Source organism: Thrips palmi, unplaced genomic scaffold (assembly GCF_012932325.1).
Source record: "Thrips palmi isolate BJ-2018 unplaced genomic scaffold, TpBJ-2018v1 HiC_scaffold_18, whole genome shotgun sequence".
Taxonomy (NCBI): domain Eukaryota; kingdom Metazoa; phylum Arthropoda; class Insecta; order Thysanoptera; family Thripidae; genus Thrips; species Thrips palmi.
In genome coordinates this window covers 5,712,275-5,725,601 of record NW_023144627.1, presented here as the reverse complement: position 1 = coordinate 5,725,601, position 13,327 = coordinate 5,712,275, and the positions used below count along the sequence as shown (strand labels likewise).

The 13,327-nt window shown below is 51.4% G+C and overlaps 1 protein-coding gene across 1 annotated transcript in view; it reads right to left on the bottom strand.

Annotated features, from left to right (window-relative positions):
- The window catches only part of LOC117644646 (GDNF family receptor alpha-2-like), a 72,020-nt gene extending 61,235 nt beyond the window's left edge, over positions 1-10,785 (bottom strand). The window contains exon 1 of the mRNA XM_034384256.1: positions 10,608-10,785. Within this exon, the coding sequence (XP_034240147.1) occupies positions 10,608-10,785 (178 nt within the window). The remainder of the gene's footprint in view (positions 1-10,607) is intronic.
- Positions 10,786-13,327: the final 2,542 nt, after the last annotated feature.

Below are 13,327 nucleotides of genomic sequence, written 5' to 3'. Positions count from 1 at the left end.
GTCAAGGCCGAGCGGCAGGCCAAGGGGCTCTCCCCCCCCCCCTCCCCCCCTCCTTACTTACCTCATATTCCTGCCCCGTCTCCTCTCTATTTCTGTTTCCTTTCTTTATCCCCCTATCCCACTTATGGGAAACAATTTTGTAGCGGAGGGCCTCATCCGCAAAAAAAGGAAAAGACAATTTCTACGCTTAACTTCCAATCATCTTTAAATGCATTTTAATGAGCAACACGCGCTCTGCTTATGGTCAAACTCATCTCAGCATAGGGCCCCCTTTGTTACTCCACTGTTAAAAAAAAGTCTGAAAATTCAGACCAAATTGGTAAGAAGTTATTAACAGACTTGAGGTCTGAAAATTCAGACCATTTAGATGGTCTGAAAATTCAGAACTCGAGAGTCTTACATTTAAGAGTTTGGTGGTCTGAAAATTCAGTCCTGTACGAAGATTGTGAACTTTAAGGTTCGTGACATATTCAATATGACATAGAAAGAATCTCAGGTGTGTGTGAACCTCCAGAGAGGACAACATTGAGTAAAAATTGTGATGAGGGAGAAGGTCCTCTGTCCTTTTCCCTGACTCTCGAGAGGCCGGCCTGTGGCACCCAAGGAAATGGCGACACGGAGCCACCCGCGAGAGGTAAATTAGAATGTGAATTGTTCAACTTCCACCCATATTAGGGAGATAAATCTTGCTGCAGAGAATGGTTCTCATATGGCCGATTAAGTCCTATCAATTCGGAACTTTTGAACCAATATATTTTCACATTAGAAGCCTTTTAAACAGAAGTAGGTATGTTCCACAACATGCGCGCCATCTAGCGGACAAACGAAATCTTGGGTTGGTCTGAATTTTCAGACTTAACCATCTAAATTTTCAGACTGCGCTGGTCTGAATTCAGGTTCTGAGACGATCAGGTCGCAATTTTCATACCGGAAGGCAAAATTTTCAGACAAGCAGTCTGAAACAAGTCTGAAAAATAGATTCAGACCACCAAGTCTGACAAAAGTGGTCTGAATTTTCAGATTTTTTTTAACAGTGTCGTCGTTTCACACTCTAAATTCCTTTGTACAATTTTTGTCCGAGGTCTCACGCAATTTTTCATCAAAGTTGGTATGCAATTTTGGCACGAGGTGCGAAAGAACTCCGCATGTTTAAAATTGTGTGAGACACGTACCAGATTGTGCAAAAACTTCACAGCGTGGCCCTTTTTTTTAAGACCAATCTCTGCTTCGTTCGATTCTCCGAGTGTCAGACGCGATGCGACGCCTTGCGTCATGTGTCTGCAGGCTTTTCTTTTTTGGTGTTTGTCGCGCAGCGGGAAGGAAGAATGCAAACGGCGAAAAGGAAAAGGGAAGGCAAACGTTTGTTAAGCAGAACGACGCACAGTGGGCCAGAAGACCGGTGGAGGCGGCCAAAACTCTAGACGCGTTTTGAGCTCCAGAGTCGCTAAATAGGACTCGGACCGAACGTGTGACCCCACCAATGGATTCCTCGTTCGGAGAGCAATCCATTGGTGGGTCACACGTTCGGTTCGAGTCCCATTTAGCGACTCTGGAGCTCAAAACGCGTCCAGAGTTTTGGCCGCCTCCACGGGTCTTCTGGTGCACTGTGGCGACGTTTGCAGTGTGCGCCTCGTCGTGTCCATGTTTGTCGGTGGAATCACGTCCTTTGCGGCGGGCCTGGCCGGGACCAGGCCGGGGCCGCGGCAAGCGGACAGAGCGAAAAGGGGCCCCATTGGCACGCGCGCCCCATAAGACCGGCCTGCAGCAAACCCCCACCGCTGCCAACCGCGCAAACTGCCCTGCGAAACGCAACAAATGCATCCAAGCAAGCACTCACTTTCATTTTAATTTTTTTTTTCCTTGAAAAAAAAAAAAGGAAGCAGGTACGACGTGATAGTAATTTACTCTGGTTCAGTTTATTTACCTTGAAAACGTTGAAAACTTAGCTTGATTTTCAGCTTTTATTTTAAAATATTGTCTTACTTGCCGAGCGATTACAGTGGCGTGTATCCCGCTATCTTGCGTTGACCCATTTCAGCACGTGGGGCAAATCCGGCGCCCTTTCTCGGCAGTGTTCGTTTTACACGTACTGAAGTGGGCCTTGCTAGTTTTACACCGGGCTATAAAAGCACATCGCGCCATAATCAGGAAGGCAGTGACAGGGTGCTGGGAGGTTAGGGGGGGGAGGGGGAGGCCTTGTTGGTGTGTATTCGCTAGTCGCCCCCACAGTGCTAAAAAGGTGCGTGGAAAAGCAAGAGGGGCTTGAATTCGCACGTAAACTTTCCAAATACCTGGTGATGCGAATTCTCTAAGGTGAATTCACCCTTCCAACAAAAGAATCCACTTGATTTGACTTCACAAGTGAGGGTGCAGGCAAGTTTGATCTGATCAGTGTGCTTTTTCTGTGGTTGTCGGATCATAAATCACAAACTACGCAGGAAAGTTTGATAATGGGTTGGTTATCGAATCATGAATTACAACAATTTAATTCATCCTCCAGGACAGACACTCGTCTCTGGCGTCACGTGACAGACAAGGAGTGAGGCCGGAAACCGGAAGTGTTGCTCGGACCGGAAGAACGGTGATTCGGAAGTTGGGCGCACTCGTAACTTTACTGTGAGGGTGTGTTGGATGTTGCCTCCTCTCACGCCGTTTCAGCCCCTTCCACACCCGTCCGCCCACACAGCTGTGTCGCAGCGCCGGCCTGTTGGAGAATAAATGTACTTCTCGTCCAAGCGTGCCCTTGTTTAACAGGAAACTGGCGTCCGGAAAACCGTGCGGGAAAAAACAACGATACTTCTCATAAGCCAGCCGGCAGGTCAATTCTAAATTTTCCGTTTAGGAATTTTCCGATGCGGGCTTCCAAATTCAATTTCGGTGTAAATTGACCACACAGTGGGCCAGAAGACCGGTGGAGGCGGCCGAACTCTAGACGCGTTTCGAGCTCCAGCGTTGCCAAATGGGACTCGAACTCAACGTGTGACCCCACCAATGGATTGCTCTTCGAACGAGGAATCCATTGGCGGGGTCAAACGTTCGGTTCGAGTCCTGCTTAGCGACTCTGGAGCTCAAAACGCGTTTGGAGATTTGGCCCCCTCCACCGGTCTTCCGGCCCACTGTGGCCCGGCAGAGACCGCGAGGTCAGTCACCCGGCTGGAAACCATCGAAACGAAGCAGTAAAAGTCAGCGCGCGACAATGTCTGCCCGGAACCGAAACGGGCATTCCGGATAGAAATCTATCACATTACGCTCCGGAATTATAAATAAACATGAGGCTTTGATGCATTCATCCTCGATAGCGTAGATTTGGGGCGCCAGGCGGCTCTCAAAGGGCATCCGTAGTGCTGGTCGGTCTCTGCGGACCGCGCGCAGCAAAACGATTCGGAGAATCAGGCAAACGGCATACATGCATAGGGTGGCAGTGGAGTGGCCGAAAGCAAGCTTTTGCGAGAAGGCCTGTTCCAGCCGACACTTTGGACGTTTCTAGAGGGAGAAACAGCACCACGGCACCAATCGACGAGTAGTTCGCTCCACTGTTGTCGGATTCGAGTGCTGTTTGGCGTTTGGCCGCAGTGTGGTGGAAGGGAGAACGGAGGTCGCTTCTGTGTTCCGAGGCCCCATCTGCGGAAGGGCGCAGGGCGCGGTTCTTTCGGTTCGGATTCCTCGCCCGGCGGAAGGGATCCGTGGCAGCGCTCCCCCTCCACTTTAAAGCGGGCCGCCTGAAGAAAACACGCACAGTGGGCCAGAAGACTGGTGGAGGCGGCCGAAACTCTACATGCGTTTTGAGCTCCAGAGTCGCTAAATGGGACTCGAACCGACCGTGTGACCCCACCAATCGATTGCTCGTTCGAAGAGCAATCCATTGGTGTAGGGATGCAAAAATACCGGTAAGATTCAAAGTTACGTAAATTACGGTAAAATACGGTATTTTACCGTATTATACGGTAAAATTGGGTAAAATTGATTTTTCTTGACTCAAAGAAGTAACTGTGGTTCTTCTTAGGAAATAGGGGGAAAAGAGGTTCATTTGGGTGAGGGTGTATCATTAATTATCGGCCGCATCGTTCCAAACATGGTTGCAAACCATCATGACTCAAGGACAATGTCGCATATTTGAAATAGACAAGGACGAAAGACCCTGTGGGTCAAAAATATGAACTATTCTCCCACTAGACCCTCCTAAATTAATTTCGAATCTGACTGCTTTTCACTTATTCCTACTGGGCTGGATTAAGAAATGCGTAGAGCAGCAAAGTTAACAGCCCAAATATACTTAAGAATTAACAAAACGGGCGCCGTTTTTCTCGTAATCCAAGTAAGTTGTCTCAATTCCATGAAGAAACTTTTTTCCTTAAAGGCTGCAAGGTGTCCAACAACCATACCAATGTTCATTACACTTTTCAGCTCAAATTTCTAACAAGGTAGGTTTACGCCAGACCGCGTCTTGTCGTAACAGGCTTCGCGATGTCTCGCTGCCTGTTCCTCCAATACGCGCCTGGCGTACCTACCTTGGCCTGCGGCGCTAGCCTGCCTTCTCGGCAGGCCATGGCTTGCCCATTGTCGGTTACTTCTAAATTGTTGCATACTGGGGGGCTCCGCCCCCAGGCCCCCATTATTCCAGATAGGAATGCTGCATCTACAGATAACAAGATCTTGACCCTTGTTACTTTTCAACTTGTCGGGGCTGGGGGGCTCTGCCCTCTGACCCCCTCTTTTTCAAGGCGGAAGGCATTTGCCTGCAGAAAACTCGATTTTTCGCCGTTTTCAGGTGTTTTTCGGCTATAAAAAACTGAACCAGTTGAGCTAGGATAGTGAAATTTCGCGTGTGCCGAGCCGTTCAGGAGGAGTAGTGCTGACAGACAGACACACAGACAGACAGACAAAACTTTTCAACCCCACCTGAGTAACGGGCTTCGCTATCGCTCAGCCAACAAATATCTACCCCTAGATTTACCTCTTTTCAATTTTAAGTTAGTTAAAATTATATGAACCTTGGCAACAAAAAAAGGTTTTTGATTTGCCTTTCGGAGATTTGGGTCGCGTAAATGGATTTTGATTTCCACAAGTTTTGCAAAAGAAGAGAACATTAACTTCACATTAATTTTAAGTGGCTAGACGTCTTACACGTACACGGGGTGGCACTAGAAGCAGATACAAACCAAGAGTTCAAAAGAAGCGCTATTTTCAGTCCGCACGTCCTGTCTAATCGTATGGAAGCTAAAGAAGTTCAAATAAGTCAATATTTCAAAATTACCGAAAAATACCAATTTTACCGGGGTCTCCGTAAAATACGGTATTTTACCGTATTATACCGTTCTTTACCGGTAATATTACCGGCCTTTACATCCCTACATTGGTGGGGTAATTCGTTCGGTTCGAGTCCCATTTAGCGACTCTGGAGCTCAAAACGCGTCTGGAGTTCCAGCCCGGCCCACTGCGTCACGCCAATGAACGGTTGTTCCCTCTGCGTCGCAAACGACAGCGCCGCGACGTATCGGCCGATACCGGCGCCACCTGCCGTTGAAATGCCGAAGCTCACAGCTTCTCCACGTCAGGGCCCGGAGCGCTCCGCCCAGCCGGTGTAACCCCGGATAATCATGTGCCATACATCACCCCCTCCCCTCCCCCCTTTCTCGTGCCACATCTTTCCCCTTCCCTCTGGCATCGGCGTTATCGCAAGCCCTGCCACGCCACCTGCCGAGCTTGCCTTTCGTTTTCCACCATTTTTCTCCCCCTCACCCCCTTCCCACTTTTTTTTCGAGCCTGTCGAAGACCACTTCGATTTCTCGACGCAGATTGACCATTGTGAAATTCCCCGTGCTCTCAGGTTCCACTCTATTTTTTTTTGTAACTGCACAGAATGTGAGCTTAGAGAGAGAGAGAGAGAGAGAGAGAGAGAGAGAGAGAGAGAGAGAGAGAGAGAGAGAGAGAGAGAGAGACTCGGTGTAACGAACGGGGGGTTTAAAAACGCGGTGCGGCAATAACCCGCAAAAAGAGCGAGACGGGGATAGATAGAGGATAGAGCTGGTACGCAGGTGTGACCAGGATAGAGGGATAGAGGGCAAGCAATCACGCGGCCATTTTAATGTGGCGCCGCGCGACTTGTGCTACCTGTTCTTGTCGCACCTGCGGGCTCCGTCGGGCTTTGCCGGGGCTCGTGCGGCAAAGACAGACGGCCAGGTGGCATTGACCCTACACGCTGCTGCACTGTACGTCTGCGAACCCAGACCGGGACGCAGAGCCATGCGCGCCGCGCACCGCCCCAACCCTCTCTCTCTCTCTCTCTCTCTCTCTCTCTCTCTCTCTCTCTCTCTCTCTCTCGCTCTCTCTCTCTCTCTCTCTCCATCTCTCTCTCACCGGGTCCTTTTTCACGTCTGTCCCGTTGCCGTTGCAGCTACACCTGTTTTCTTGCGATTTATTTGTCGCTGAGTTATTCGAAGGCGTCGTTCTTTCCACCTCCACTGCATGATATTTTCACTATCGTCCTCTCAAACTTTCAAGTTTTTTTTTTTTTTTTTTAAAAAATTTAAGTTCTTTTTTAAATTTTCAAGTTTTTTTTCAAATTTTAAGTATGTTTGTGTTTTAATCTAAGTTTTAAATGTTAAGTGTTTCCATTCCATCTAAATTTTGTAGATTTTAAAATCTTTTAAAACATTCTTTGAGGGATGTTTTCTTGTTTATTTTTTTTTTTTGAAACGCTGAAGACTACGCAAGGCGGTCAAGGGAGAAGACTGGCCTGTCGAGGCTTTCTTCACAATTGCCGTTTGCGCTGCCGCGCCCAAGTGTCTCCACAGCAAAAAAATATAATTAGAAAAAAAAAGTGAAGATGAAAAGAATTGACGCTACGCGGCATGACGCCCTTACGCAATGTGGGTTAAGTCCTCCGCCAGTGTGCATGCAGGCACGCCCCGGCACGCCCCGGCACGCCCCGCGCTCCGTCACGGGTCAGAGGTTCGAAGCGACACCCTCTAGTCTCGCGCGGGGGCGGCAGGGGAGGGGGGGGGGGAGGGCGGGGCACACAGCACGGACGTTGCAAGGCACCTGGGGATTGCCGTGCTTCAACTTTCTGATTCCCTCATTCTCTGCTTCGCTGCTCCGCGGCTCTCGCGCTCTCGCCTTTAACACTTTGCTTTCGCCCATTCCTCACTGCCTAGTTCCGCCGCGGTTGTTCCACGGCCGCCTGGCTCTCCTTTTCTTAGCTTCTCCTTTTTTCATTTTCCACACTCGCATCCGCGCTTTTGTTTTAACTATTCACTTAACCATTCCCGGAAGGTACCAGACCGAAGAATGAGATGTTGAAAGCACGGATTCTTCCTGTTACTTGCAATAATTTTTATTTCACAACAGAGGCATTTAGGCGCAGCACAGTGCGCCCGAAGACCGGCGCCAGCCGCGAGAACTCTAGACGCGTTTCGAGCTCCAGAGTCTCTAAATGGGACTCGAACCGAACGTGTGACACCACCAATGGATTCCTCGTCCAGAGAGCAATCCACTGATGGGGTCACACGTTTGGTTCTACTTCAGTGTAGCGACTCTGGAGCTCAAAACGCCTCGAGAGTTTTAGCCGCTTCCGCACCGGTCTTCTGGCGCACTGTGCGAAGGCACTGCTTTGGTTCGCGAGATCATTTTCGGGTGGTACAACGGGTGAGATTCCGACCCTGCAGACAGTTTCCACTTTCCAAAACACACTTTCCAAAACTCCGACTGGTTCCGCCGACGGCCGTTCCCCCGCCCCTCCCTCCTTTGGCTGCGCGCTTCGAGGAACTTGTAATGCATAACGATTTTAGAGCCGCCTTTTCTTTGGCGCCCGAGGGGCAAAGTCCTTCTGCGTCGCACGCCTTCTCTCTCTCTCTCTCTCTCTCTCTCTCTCTCTCTCTCTCTCTCTCTCTCTCTCTCCTCTTCTCTCCTCTCTCTCTCTCTTTCATCTCTCTCTCTTTTCTCTCTCTCTCTCTCTCTCTCTCCTCTCTCTCTCTCTCTCTCTCTCTCTCTCTTTTTCTCTCTCTCGCACTTTCCACCTCGAGGAGCCAGTTTCATCAAGACCACTGCCTTTGTTACGGCAACGGTCAACGACTCCGTTGAGCCGCCAGTTTCAGTTTTCGTCCAGAAAGGCCCTGGCTGTGCCGCGCCGCGCAGTGGCGATGGTACCCTCAGCCAAGTCCGTAAAAAAGTGTTGCCGACTACGTAGGATCGAACATTCCCACGTTGCACCATTGCGCAGTCAGCGTGCCTACTAGGCACCGCACAGTGGGACAGAAGACCGGTGGAGGCGGTCAAAATCCCGGACGCGTTTTGAGCTCCAGAGTCGCTAAATGGGACTCGAACCGAACGTGTGACCCCATCAATGGAATGCTCTCCGAACGGGGAATCCATTGGTGGGGTCACACGTTCGGTTCGAGTACTGTTTAGCGACTCAGGAGCTCAAAACGCGTCCGGGATTTTAACCACCTCCGCCAGTCTACTGCCCCACTGTGCGACGGCTCAAGGAGATCTCAGACATTGTAGAGCCAGGGTGGTGTTGGCAAACCTGGTGCATTGTGAAATTTTTCGCTAGTAGTGGCAACACTTTCTGGAGGGGAGTTGTCAAGTTGTACACACTGCACGATGCTTTGTGGCCTGTGCACCTCCGCCGTGGCTTCACCTCGGCGCGTCGCTTGCAGGTCACGCGCGCCAAGCGAAAAAATAAAAATACCAACCTCGCGGCGCCGAATTCAGTCGAAAAAAAACTAAACAAACGCATTTCCGTGCGACTAAATCACTGTCACCGACGCACTAAGTTGGCTACACTGCTCATTACAGGTTCGTGCGAGTAGCCGAATGGCCCGGCGGGGCTTCGGAGCCCCCGATGGCGAAGGGGTGGGGGGAAGGAACCCTTTCCGAGGAGGGGGTGGGGGAGGGGGCATCAGGAGGCGATTTTCTCCCCTTTATAAGGGCTTTTCTAGTTGTTATCGCCCTGGCCACAAAACTGTTATGTCCTCTCGTGACCCTGGCCGAGGAAAGGTGCGGAAGAGGAGGGGGAGGGGGAGGGGGAGGGGGAGTGGGAGGGGGCGGCGGGGCGGAGTGTGGGAAACGGTGGCGGTGGTGGGAGTCTAGATGAATTGGGTGGACGTGCCCAGGCAGACGTAGCATCGCCCCGTGTGTTCGTAAACCACGTAACCGCCAAACAGTGAACCTCCCCAAGGTTGAACTCAACACACTTAAAAACAAAAACAACCAAAAAAAAACTGGAAATACATTATAAACGTCCTACACACAGTGGACCAGAAGACCGGTGGAGGCAGCCAAAATACTAGACGCGTTATGAGCTCCAGAGTCGCTAAATGGGACTCGAAACGAACGTGTGACCCCACCAATGGATTACTCGTTTGGAAAGCAATTCATTGGTGGGGTCACACGTTCGGTTCGAGTCCCATTTAGCGACTCTGGGGCTCAAAACGCGTGTAGAGTTTTGACCGTCTCCACCGGTCTTCTGGCCCACTGTGCTGCAGCGACAGTGTAAACGCGCCTTCCCGTTTGAAAGGCACGGCAGCGATGAAGCCTGTGAAATAAGGGGCAACGCCGAGGCGGGGCGGGGCGCCCGCCTTTCCCGGACCCAATAGACGGGCGAGCGGCTACCTTTGAAACTTGAACGAGCCAAGCGCATTCTCTCATAATTCATTCGGCGCAGCAAAGTGACACTCGGAGGGCCGCATTTCATGTTTCGGCGTGGCGTGGCCTGCGGGGCGGGGTGGGGCGGGGTGAGGCGGGGTGAGGCGGGGCGGGGCGGGGTGGGGTGCGGCGGGGTGCGGCGGGGTGTGCAGTGCACGCTAGGCGTCAATCGATGCTGCCACAACAGCAACCGCTTTCAAATCGCATTCCCCGGCCGGGATATGCTAAATTATACTCACATACACACAGTGGCAATGCACGTACGTACAAGCGCGCTCACGCACACACGCACACACACACACACACACACACACACACATACTCTCTCTCTCTCTCTCACACACACACACACACACACACACAAACACACACAGAGAGGCTGCCACCCAAGGCAGCGCCGCACAGAAAGAGCTAAAAATATGGACGCCAAAAAGGCATGTTAGCGGCACGCATTCCGGGGAACCCTCCCGAGGGATTTCAGGGACGGGACAACACGGCAGGCAGAACGCCGCCGAGAGGGGGAGAGAGAGAGAGAGAGAGAGAGAGAGAGAGAGAGAGAGAGAGAGAGAGAGAGAGAGAGAGAGAGAGAGAGATAGAAGAATATTTGTGTGTGTGTGGCGCTGCGTCCGTCCAGCCCCTTCTGCTTAGCCGGCTAAATTCCCTCATTCGTCGCTTCCTCTCTGATTTCTTGTCTCTCTTGCACGACTGGCGTCTGCCCGGAGGATGAAAGGGCGGGGCACTGTAACATCAGGCTCATGAGTACAATGAATGGGGAAAATTAATCGAGGAAAACATTGGAAGCAGCACGCTACATCGAATTCAGTTTTAATACAAATTAAATTCAATGGATTTTTATAAGTGTTTCAAGTTGAATTTTGTCAACAAGACAAGCCTTTACTTCGTAAAATCATGGTCATCGAACAATGATCGTGTTCTTTGTCAGGTTTCGTTCATCTTATTACGGCTTGCTCCCTCCATGCTTATGAGGAATTCCAACTGCATGGTAAACCGTCTTCTGCCTCTCTCGGACTCACAGAGCCATGATGAAGAACTTTGCGTAAGAAGTGGAGGATACCTCATCATCATCATCAGGATCATGATCATGATGATCATGATGATCATGATGATCATGATGACCATGATCGTCATCATCATCATCATCACCATCATCATCATCTCAAAATCATTGTTATTGTTATTTTTATAACATGTTCGAGGGTTTAGATGCTATTTGGCGGAATTTCTGGCATGCCGGAGGAACATCGATTTGCTGTGTGACACGACTGCTGCTGCGTGGAGTCGGACGCAGTGCGGTAGCGTGGCGTGGCAGTGGCGTGGCATAGCGTGACTGCAAAACGACCAAATCGCTCCTTGAACGAATGGCGTGGATTGGAAAAGGGACGAGGACGAAGGAGGGAGCAAGAAGGAACGGTCGGGTGGAGGGAGAGAGAGGGGAGAGGGGCAGAGTGGGAGGGGGTGTCGCCCCCCTTTGGCTCCCTCACGGCACATGCTCATAAGGAGTAAAAGATTAAGATGGCTGAGAGCGATTACAGGTCCCGGCTGCAGCCAGCGCGGCTACGCCTCGGCTTCACCCAACGACGGCCTTAGGGGTAAGCAAGCGCTAATAAACGCTGGGTGAAATATTGAGAGCCGCACAGACAGGCAGCAGGCGTGCACAAGGGGGGGGCGGAGGCATCGCCCCCCGAGACCCCGAGTTTTGAGGCAGGTTCTGGCGTCCAACCCCTGGAAGTTAGGCAAAGTCCCTCAAAAAAAAGGGCCACCGCCCCTCCCGAGGAGGCGAGCTGTGCACGCCCCTGACAGCAGCCAGCCAGCCGAGGCACAGTGAGCCAGAACACCGGTGGAGGCGGTCAAAATCCCCGACGCGTTTTGAGCTCCTGAGTCACTAAATGGGACTGGAACCGAACGTGTGACCCCGCCAATGGATTGCTCGTTCGGACAGCAAATCCATTGGTGGGGTCACACGTCCTGTTACAGTCACGTTTAGTGACTCTGGAGCTCAAAACCAGGGATCCTTAACTTACCTCATAAGGGCATCATAACGTTATCATAAGCGTTAAAGTTATTACCCTTAACTTCTAACATCTTTTCAAAAGGGTAGGTTATTTTTTTATGTCTCGAATTTGTGTGGACATACTTTTGCAAGTACTTTCATAAGTCCGTACCCTTAACCTTTAGCGAACATTGACTTATGTTACGTTATGAAAGTAGTGTTAGTTAAATGTTAAGTTAAGTTAAGGATCCCTGCTCAAAACGCGTCTGGGATCTTGGCCGCCGGCGACGGCCTTCTGGCCCACTGTGCAGCCGGCAGAGGCAGTCGGACGAGGAAGCCCGCTTAACGCATGCTGGGTAGCAGAGCGAAAACCCGCCCTACCTGTTGGGGGCTGGCCCTATGGGCTGACGGGCGACGGGCAGGAGAGGGGGGGGGGGGGAAGGAGACTATCCGGACAGCGGAAGCCAGCCAGGACTTAAATAATTAGACCTGCTATTTACTTGTTGTTTGCCATCAAGTGAAACTCCAGCAAGCAGCTGCCGCCGCCACTAACTACCTCCCCCACCCCCTCCCCCTCTCGGGTTCCTTCTTTTTCGCCTCCCTTCAGACCGGTTTTGTTCCGCAAGGAACGGCTTCGGTATCCGCTGACGGGCCACAGTGGGCCGGAAGACCGGTGGAGTTGGCCAAAACTCTAGACGCGTTTTGAGCTCCAGAGTTGCTAAATGGGACTCGAACAGAACGTGTGACCCCACCAATGGATTCCTCGTTCGGAGAGCAATCCATTGGTGGGGTCACACGTTCGGTTCGAGTCCCATTTAGCGACTCTGGAGCTCAAACCGCGTCCACCGGTCCTCTGGTCCACTGCGCGGGCAAAAGAAAGCCCGACTCATTCAGCCGGAGAAGACGCCCGTTTGAAACAAGTTTGAGACTCTTGTTCAACATGCCCCTCTTTGTCAAAGTTACTTGCAATGGCGTATCACGTGGCTCGCTGCAAACACTCGATGGAAAACGCTCAGCCCCCCGGCGTTCCTCAATGCCATTCATATGTAAATTGAGAATTTAATGCACCGTTCGTATTTTGACCTAACTCATTCGGGCTAGACGGGCCAGATGGCCGGCAGGGATACATAAATTGTCCGAACAAAATTACGAGCGCACGAATTTCGCAGCCCGGGGCAAGGGTCCTTAACTTCGATCATTATCACCGCGAAGGGAAAGCCAGCCAGCGAAGGGAAAAAAACAACATTCAGTGAAAACAAGAACCTATTAACCTATCAGTTTTCGCATTCATTAAACGAAACCAAATCCAGTGTAGCGGGAGAACGACATGCCGGCAGGGCATCGAAGCAAAAGTTGCATCAGGAACACGCCACAGTGGGCCAGAAGACCGGTGGAGGCGGTCGAAATCCCGGACGCGTTTTGAGCTCCAGAGTCGCTAAATGGGACTCCAATCGAACGTGTGACCCCACCAATGGATTGCTCTCGGAACGAGGAATCCATTGGTGGGGTCACACGCCCGGTACGAGCCCTGTTTAGCGCCTCTGGAGCTCAAAACGCGTCCGAGATTAGATTTGGGCCGCCTCCACCGGTCTTCTGGTCCACTGTGCGTGTCTCTGTTGGCGTCCTGGCGCGTCAGCGGCGTGGGCACACTGTGTGCTCGCAAGGCGGCGG